Below are 9,307 nucleotides of genomic sequence, written 5' to 3' on the forward strand. Positions count from 1 at the left end.
AAGAGTATGATCGTTTGCGCATAAATGTTGGTGTAGCACTGAACAATTTTAACCCCTCACATCCACTCCCCCCCCCCCCCCCCCCAGCTCTCAAATGCTGGCCCTGGTGGCTAGCGAGCACATCTGCTTCGCAGTTCTGAGGTTTGGGGCTTGAATTTTGATCGGGATTCGGCAGAGCTTGCTCGTGAGCTGATCATTTCAATCAGGTATGTTGGAGGAGGGAAACACGAAAATGAATCATGTGCTCGTGTTCACATCGTGCAGCCCAAAGAGGGACAACTTTTACACCGAGGGGATGGGGCACCATTGACCAAAATAGGCCCTGAAATCTTCTCTCGGTGTGAACGTGAAGATGAATGCTCGTTTGTCTTTACAGTATGTCCCTTCGGAGTGGCTGGCGACCACTCCAGGGTGCCAAAGTCTTGACCTAAGTCAGCTGGGAGAGGCTCCAGCTCACCGGTGACTTGAATGAGGAAAAGCAGGACAGAAATCTGAAAAGGATGACGATGATGATGACAGAATAATATGAAGGTGACGTGAATACACCAACATTGTAGTGAACAGCTGTGACCTAGATCTGTGAGTGTGCATGTATGTGTGTGATATGGGCCGTGATGTGTGTGTGTGTTAGTTAATACCTGAGGACCCTAAACGCGCGCACACACGCACACACACACACACACACACGCTCTGAACATCTCAGTTAGATTATTACCGCCTCGCTCGACCTTCACATTGTCATTTTCCTAGATTTCCTGTTTCCCACAATGCCTTGCTGTGTCCAGCTGTGACACAAAGCTGATAAATCTCGGACACACACACACACACACACACACTTAGGCTGCCGTCATGGCGACCAGATTGCAACGATACAATGGCTGACACTTTAAGACAAAATGGCATGCTAATGTTGACCGCTGTTAGCGCCTCTACCATGCTAGCATGATTGAAATTAGGGCTCAGTACTCACACTCTGGAATTGAAGTTGAAATACAGAACTCATTTCATTGCCAGTCATATTCAATATTCGTTTTGAAAACCTAGCAAAACAAAAGTGGTTTGACCCTTTTATGAAACGACATTGTGCTTGAGCTGAGAAGACGAGGAAAAATAAAAAAACTTGAATTTTGTTTCGTTTTTCAATCAAGAGCTAGCTAGCGTTAGCACGACATCAAAATAACATGTGCCCGGCAACGTGACTTGGATATTAAAGAATTCTCTTCAATATGAGCACGGAGGGGGAATATCGTACTTCTCCGAATCGATTAGGTGGGGATGACTGTTGATTCACATTTAGGACATTTCTTTGTCGTCTTGTCATCCGCGGAGGTTGTCACAAGCATCAAGCCAATTTTAACAAAGTACCTAAGTACAGATGCCTTTTGAAATTAAAGGGGGTAAAAGTTAAAAGGCATCCGAAAATAAAGACTCAAGTCAAGTACCGATATCTGAAAAGTCTACTGAAGCGCAGCGGTTTAATGTTTGTACTACCGCTGTTGAATTGATGACTAATCATGGGGAGGATGGGTGAATAATCGCCAGTCACGGAAAGAAAGCAAACAAACGAGCGGGTAAAGAGTGAAGCGAGCCTGCGGGGGGCGCTGCTGCTTCTGCTGCACTAACTTAACATGATTATTTTGTCCTCAGGCTGCTGAGAAGCCGAGGTTAGGACAGTGCAGGTCACATGACTATTGCTCACGTTGTTTAGTTTATCTGTGTTTGTGCGTGTGTGTGCAGCTCCACCAGCTCCGCGCGCTCACACACACACACACACACACACACGCACACACACACACGCACACACAGACCCTGCATTGCCCCATGAGAATCCGTCTAATTATGCCCGAATTATCCCGAGACAACCGAGATCATCCTGACAGCAGCGAGCGTGCATGCATGCATGTATGAGTGTGTGTGTTTTGGGTGAATGTGTGCGTGTGTTTGTGTGTGTGTGTGTGTGTGTGTGTGTGGACTAGCGTGACCTCAATGGCTGTAAGACTTTTGGAGGAAGTCCTTCAGCTGAGTCGAGGCCCGCTTTAGTGGGACTGGGCTGTGCTGTCGGAACACCAACTGTGTGTGTGTGTGTGTGTGTGTGTGTGTGTGCGTGTGAATAGCTGAGCATCACTCGCACACAACCCTCATACGCCTTGTTAACTTCCTGCTTTTCACTGTTCTCTTACTCTGCATGCGTGTGTGTGTGTGTGTGTGTGTGTGTGTGCATGCGTGCGTGCGTGTGCCTGTGTGAGCGTGCAAGTGTGCCCTCCAGCCTGGTCCAGCTGGGAGTGTCATTAGGTTATTTAGTCAACATCGTTGCACTTTTCTTTTTCTTCATCAAGGCAGAATGCGTCTCCTCCGTCCATTGTCTGTCGCGCTTGTTCTCACTCGGGTCGCGGGTGAGCCCGAGCCTACCCCCGCTGACTTTGAGTGAAAGGCAGGGCACGACCTGGGCTGATCACAAGATAATCGCAAGGTACATATAGACAAACATCGCCCGAAATTCGCTGGGGTAGGGTCCAGCACTCCCGACCCTGTCCAGGATAAGCCGTGCTGAAAATGGATGGATGGATAGAGACACACTATGGACTGGCCACCAGCCAATCACAGAAGCAGCCAATGCTATAAGAATGCTCATCTTTGCATCCACCATCACTCAGTGCAGCTCTGCTTACCTTCCACAAATTACTACTTTAACCATATCCCCCCACCCACACCCCTTCCTGCGCACTTCAAGCAAGCGCCCATTGACATTAAATTGCATGAACACTCGTAGATGCAGCATTTCATCATCAAGTCACTGACATATTTGTCAACCCGCCGCTCGCTCACATGGTTTGAGTTAGTTGAGTCAAATACAAGGCACTGGAACAAAAGGTTGGAGGGATTAGCTCCACCGCCATGGCAACCGGCGATTTAGCGCTCATTTCCATGACAACACTATCAGGACGTCTGCGGACGCCATCTTAATTCCGCGAGCAGGAAGTCTGATCCTCCGCCAGGATGGAAGGATAAAGGCACTTTCACTGAGGTGTGTGGAGGTCAATATTCATCTGATGATATATTGATCAAGAACATTCATGAAAAAGAACCAACACTGAGAAGGAGCAAAGGAGCAACATGCTAGCATTAGCGCTGACATTATGAAGTAGGTCCTGTCCAGTTGGATCTGATGAGATCTGACCTCAATGGAGGAATGTAAACAAACATGTCAGGCTGGATGGACATGCTAACAGTAATGCTAGTATTAGTGATTGTGTTAACAGTAATGCCGATGTTATTGCTAAATGAGGATAAGTCAGATAACGGATGGATGGAATATCAGCACTAGAATTAGCACAGGCAAGAATGATTACATCCGTGCTAACATAAGTACAAACATTAAAGCTAACACTCGTGCTAATGTTAATGCTGATTTGCATCTACATCTGTACATTTTTGTCTGCTTATCCTGGTGGGGTCCCAGGCATTCCCAGGCCAACAAGACATAGTCTCTCCAGGGTGTCTTGAGTTGTAACTGGGGCCTCCTTCCAGTGGGATGTGCCCGGAACACCAGGAGGCATCCATACCAAATGTCCAGCCACCTCATCTGGCATCTCAAAATGCAGAACAGTAGAAGCTCTACTCCTAAACCCCTGCCGGATGACAGAGCCTCTCACCTATCTCTGTGGTAAGACCCCCAACACGATAGAGGTGGAAAATCATTTCACCCGCTGGTATCCGTCATCTTGTTCTTTCTGTCACAACGCATAGCACGTGATAATAGGTGAGAGTAAATCCAAAGCCTCACCTTCTGACTCAGCTTGTTTTTCACCACATTATAGAGCGGGCATCGCTGCATATGCTGCCTCAATCTGCCAGTTGATATTCCACTCCATTCTTTTCTTACTCATAAACAAGACCCCGAGATCAGTCAAGTCCTCCACTTGGGGCAGGACTGTGAAGACCATGGCCTCAGATTTGGAGGTGCTGATTCTCATCCCAACTGCATCACACTTGGCCACCAACTACTGCAGCAAGCGTTGAAGACCACGGACATGATGTAGCGAACGGGACCAAATCATCTGCAAAACTCAGAGATGTAATTCTGAGGCCACCCAACCAGAATCACTCAATGCCACGATTGCACCTTGAATTTCTGTCCTAAAAATTATAAGCAAACTAGGGAACAAAGGGCAGTCTTGACATCGTCCAAACCTTGACTGGAAACAAACCGCCAGCAATCTGACAACAGTTGTACAAGGGCTGAACAGCCCGTATCACCTTACTCCCAGAGCACCCCCCACCGACACCTTCTCCAGGTTCACAAAATGTAGACTGGTCAGACCTCCCAAGCAACCTCCATGGCCCTGCTGAGGGTGTAGAGCTGTCTCACTGTTCCACGGGTTCCAGGACAACCCCCGCCCCAAAAAAATAAACAAACAAAAAAACAGTTCCTCCCAAGTCTGAGAGATTCAACTGACCTTCCTCTCCAGAACCCTTGAATATATCTCACCAGGAAGGCTGAGAAGCGTAATCCTTCTCTAGTTGGAGCACACCTTTCGGTCACTCTTTTTGAAAAGGAAGACCGGCACCCCAATCCGCAGATGGCCTGTCCCTGATGTCCCCAGAATGTTGCAGTGGTGTGTGATCCAGGACAGCCTCAAAAACATCCAGAGTTTTTAGGAGCTGCGAGTGGATCACATCCACTCCCAAGGCCCCATCCACCAAGGAGCTTTTGAACCACAGTTAAGGAGAGGTTGCCCCGTTCGGCACACGGATAGCTTCAACTGGTGCTGGCGGTGCCAGGAAGCGGAGACTCCTTGAATAAAGGTGAGCTAAGGTAACGGAAATTGATTTACATTCCATGAGTAGCCTGATGAAACTCCGAGAGCTGAGAGGCGAAACACGTTGTATGTTTGATAAATGTGCACAGATTTAAACAGCGTGACTCTTAGTTAAAGAGCTTTCTAACCAACTCAGTGATCTCAACCCCAGACATAGGAGAGCCTACCTCAGAGTCCCCAGACTTCCTGAAAGGAAGGCGTTTGGGTAGAATTGAGGAGGTCTTTGACGTATTCTCTCCACTGACTCAGATGGTTTGAGTCAAGGTCAGTGGTGTGGCATTCCCACTAGTCTTGATGATACATCGCTTCCCCTCTCGATATGCCGAATGGTCGACCAGCCATTCAGAAGTCATTCTCCATGGCCAGACAGCCACATTTTTACATCAGCATCAGCATCAGCTTTACATCATCCAGAGTCTGACTGGCCAAAAAAAACCCCAATAGGACTCTTTCTTCAGTTTCACATCATTATTCAACGCCGGTGTCCACCAACAGCTTCGGGAGTTGCTGACATGACAGGCGTCACAGCCCCACTCGGCCGTCTCACTGGAAGCACAGAACATGGCCCACGGGGGACTTGGTGAAAGTTCTGCCGGAGGTGGCAGTTGAAACTCCTTCCGGCAGCAGACTCTGCCACACTTAACCAGCAGACCTTTGATGTGTATGAGTCTGCCCGGTCAGACCGCCATCTTCGCCGACACACCACCCGGTAGTCATTGACATACAGAATCAAATTTCTTCGAATCCGCAGGTCAATCAACTCCCTTGTTTTTCCCTTCATGGTCCCAGCAATCAAAGTCCCAACTTTAGGTTTTAGGTTCTGTGCTTTCCTCTTGGCTGTCTGCCTTCTTCTCTTTCTGCCTATGGACATGCTTTTCTCCTGTCCTTTGTCTTTGACCCACAAAATCTGAATTTCCACCGGCATTCTGTGGGTTAACGGCACCGGTGGCCGATCCAATATGAACTGTTTGGCAAAGTTTGAAGTTGGTTGCAAATCCTGATGCCAACCACTGAATTTGTCCAGGCTTGGGACGGGCCTAGCACTGGCTTGTGCTCCCTTCGGGCTGCATTTATAATGAAGTATTAGTCATCATGCTAATGATAATATCAGTGAAAACATTAATTGTGATGTTTGTGTGTTCATACTGTTATTCAGATTTAAATCAATGATACATTAGTGCTAATGATGGCACCATCATATACAGTATATTGACGGTATAGATATAGATAGATAGATAGATAGATAGATAGATAGATAGATAGATAGATAGATAGATAGATAGATAGATAGATAGATAGATAGATAGATAGATAGATAGATAGATAGATAGATAGATAGATAGATAGACTTACTTTTGTGGTTGTGCTGCATGTCTTCTGGTGGTCCACTTCAAGCGTTCATATTGGTCCCATCTTCATGGCTCCTCACCAAACAAACAAACAAAACTTTGCATGCTGGCCCGGTCCACTTGGTCGAGTTACGCCAGCAGCTCGTCACTCACAGCAGGTTCATCTGATGCGCTAAATTTTTTTTTCTTTTCTGTGACGAAGCCGAGGGATGTTAAAAGAGGGCGAGAGGCTGAGAGAAATTCAGCTCGGCTTCACTAATATGAATCTCTTCATCTCTCCTCCTCTTCCTCTCCTCTGCTCATCTCTCTCAGTCCCTCGATCTCTCTCTTCCTCTGCCCTCCTCCTCCCGCCCCAATTGGAGATTAAATAGGAAAGGGGCTCAGTGTGTTAAAGGGAAGGACGGCTGCAAATAAATTAAAGGCAGAGAGAGAATAGAAATATATCCTCCCCCCCAAAAAAAAAAATCTAAGATTATAACTGACATGTAAACACGCTCACACATGCCATGTGAACACAATCTCATATGATCCATAACACTCACACATGACATCTAAATACGATTTCCCGCGGCATGAACACAATCACTTGTGAAATGTTACAACAACTGGCATCAACGTAACACCTGCCATGTAATTAGCATGACACTTGGACGCAACAACAAGCACACTTGACATGAACACCACCGCGTCACACGTGAACACACACACACAAAAACAAAAAACACAATGACATGAACACGAGCATACCTGACACGTGAACGCCGCACCTGACATTTACACAACGGAAACCTGCCATGGAATACCGCCCACACCTAACATGAACACAATCAAACTTGACTTGGAAACATAATCCCACTTGACGTGAACACAATCACAATCAATGAATTAGCGGCTATGAATACGATTGTGTTCACTGACAGGCAGCGATTGCTATTTCGAACGTAGCCCGATGGCGTCGCTCTGGTGCCGACGGGACTTGAACACACTTGAGGTGAAATTGAGGATGAACTCACGTCCGCCTTCACCACCTCCCGCTGTCCTCTCCTCATTAGCTTTGTCCTTCACCACCTCTTCGTTTGTATTGTGCGTTTTGTATGATAGTCTTTGTGAGGTTCGTGTCACCAGATAATCCCAGATTTACCTCTTCTCCTGTTTGTCAAGCATTTTGTCTTCATCGTTTGTGCTGTCGCTAAACTTTCTTGTATGCGTGTGTGTCAATGTTTGGGTGATTTATTTAAACAAAACAGATGATTTATAACAAACAATCTCATAACACGGACGACAGCTCTTAAGAGAAGGCCATGAATAGATTAATAATAACAACTCATGTTTAAAATATGTGAAAAATATAAAGTAGATGCAGAAATGAATAAAGAATGATTAAATAAGAAAAGTAAAACGTTGAGGTGATGACCAAAGACCTTCAAATCGTATTTATAAATGGCGTTTTCTTTCTATTTTCAAGTATGGCCCGGTATTCTTAGAGTACGATTAATTCAATCAGGTGGGGGAAAAGATTGGCACTTTTTCTATGTTTCAGAAATGTCACAAATAAAATGAAGTCATTCACGACAACTCGGGAACATTTGTAAGATTTCTTGTCACCGGAACAACCTGACGCTCGGGCTAGTCGGGTTAGACAGAATCAATGGGGCTCTGCTGCCTCCTGCCGTGCAGGAGAGCAACTACAGCCTACTTGCTCGTGAACAGATGGCAATTTGCTGACATAGCAAATGTCAAAGCATTGTAACGGAAATAATACACATACAGTATAACATACAATAGGCAAATACAACGGATTGGTCCTAAATCAATTTCGGGGCATAGAGAATATAGACAAACAACGGACTGGGCGCCAGGCCACATCAAGGAGGACGACAGAGGGATGGCACTCCTCACGCTCTCTGGTAAGGTCTATTCAGGGGTGCTGGAGAGAAGCGTCTGCCGGGAAGTTGAGTCTCAGACTCAGGAGGAGCAGTGTGATTTTTGTCCCCGCTGCGGAACAGTGGAGCAGCTCTACACCTTTGGCAGGGTCCTCGAGGGTGCACGGGAGTTCGCCTAACCCGGGGCATGTGCAGCTCCGGGCCTGCGGAACGACTGTTCAGCGATGCACGGCGTCTAAGTTCTACACCGGTGGCTAGACCTGGAGGGCCACCGTCCTGCCTGCCTGCAACACACTCCGCTTCAGACGGTCAGCTCATCAGCCAGCTCTGACGCAGTTGCTGATGATTTGAATCAGGTGTGTTGCTCATCACTGGAGAGCCGGAAAACGGGTCTTCAAGTCGTTCTCTTCAACTCTCACTGGAGCCGTTTGCAGCCGAGTGAGAAGCGGTCAGGATGAGAAGCAGCCTCTGCAAATGTGAGAGCATGCTTCTGAGTGGTAAACGGGTGGGGCGCCCTCTGCCCTCTCCGGGTCAGGGATGAGATCCCGCCCCAAGTGGAGGAGTTCAAGTATCTTGTTCAACAGTGAGGGGAGGATGGAGTTGGAGAATGACAGGCGGCTTGGGAGCGTCTCTGAATCAATCCGTCATGGCGAAGAGGGTGCGAGCCGGGGAGGGGGGTGACGCTCTCGATTGACCAGTGGATCCACGTTCCTACCCCTCACCTCATGAACTGCGGGTCATGACCGAAAGAATTAAGATCCTGGCTACAATCGGCCAAATGAGTTTTCACCGCAGGGAGTCTGGGCTCTCCCTTTGAGAAGCTCGGCCATCCGGGAGGGGCTCGGAGTCGAGCTGCGGCTCCTTGGCAATTGAGAGGAGCCAGATGACGCCTCCTGGATGCGAGATGTGAGAGCATTTCAGATGAGTGTTTTACAGTGTCAACTGGCTAGTTGAGAATTTCCCTCAGCAGTGGGTATGTGACGGTTTCAGTTGGGTGTGTTTTAGTGGTGCGTGTGAGCGGGGGGGGGGGGGGTGTAGCCGTGAGCATTTTGATTGTGTGCATGAGTATGTTTTAGTAGGGTGCATATGTGAACGACAAAAAAAAGAGGCTGTGAGCAAACAAAACCTCTCGTGTGCGACAGATTAACATTAGCGTGGGAGAGGAAAAAAACAACAACAACAACTGTGCGCGTGCATGGGTAAAGGAGCGTGAGAGAGAGCAATGTCACTTGCGCGTACGAGTGTCTTTCACGTC

At 47.5% G+C, this 9,307-nt stretch overlaps 1 protein-coding gene across 1 annotated transcript in view; it reads right to left on the reverse strand.

Annotated features, from left to right (window-relative positions):
- The window catches only part of cacna1fb (calcium channel, voltage-dependent, L type, alpha 1F subunit), a 28,701-nt gene extending 22,201 nt beyond the window's left edge, over positions 1 to 6,500 (reverse strand). Inside the window, exon 1 of the mRNA XM_086113436.1 lies at positions 6,174 to 6,500. Coding sequence (XP_085969562.1) covers positions 6,174 to 6,192 — 19 coding nt within the window. The 5' untranslated portion in view covers positions 6,193 to 6,500. The remainder of the gene's footprint in view (positions 1 to 6,173) is intronic.
- Positions 6,501 to 9,307: the final 2,807 nt, after the last annotated feature.

This window comes from Hippocampus guttulatus, chromosome 1, assembly GCF_054856545.1.
Source record: "Hippocampus guttulatus isolate MCC_2025c chromosome 1, RoL_Hgut_1.0, whole genome shotgun sequence".
Taxonomy (NCBI): Eukaryota; Metazoa; Chordata; class Actinopteri; order Syngnathiformes; family Syngnathidae; genus Hippocampus; species Hippocampus guttulatus.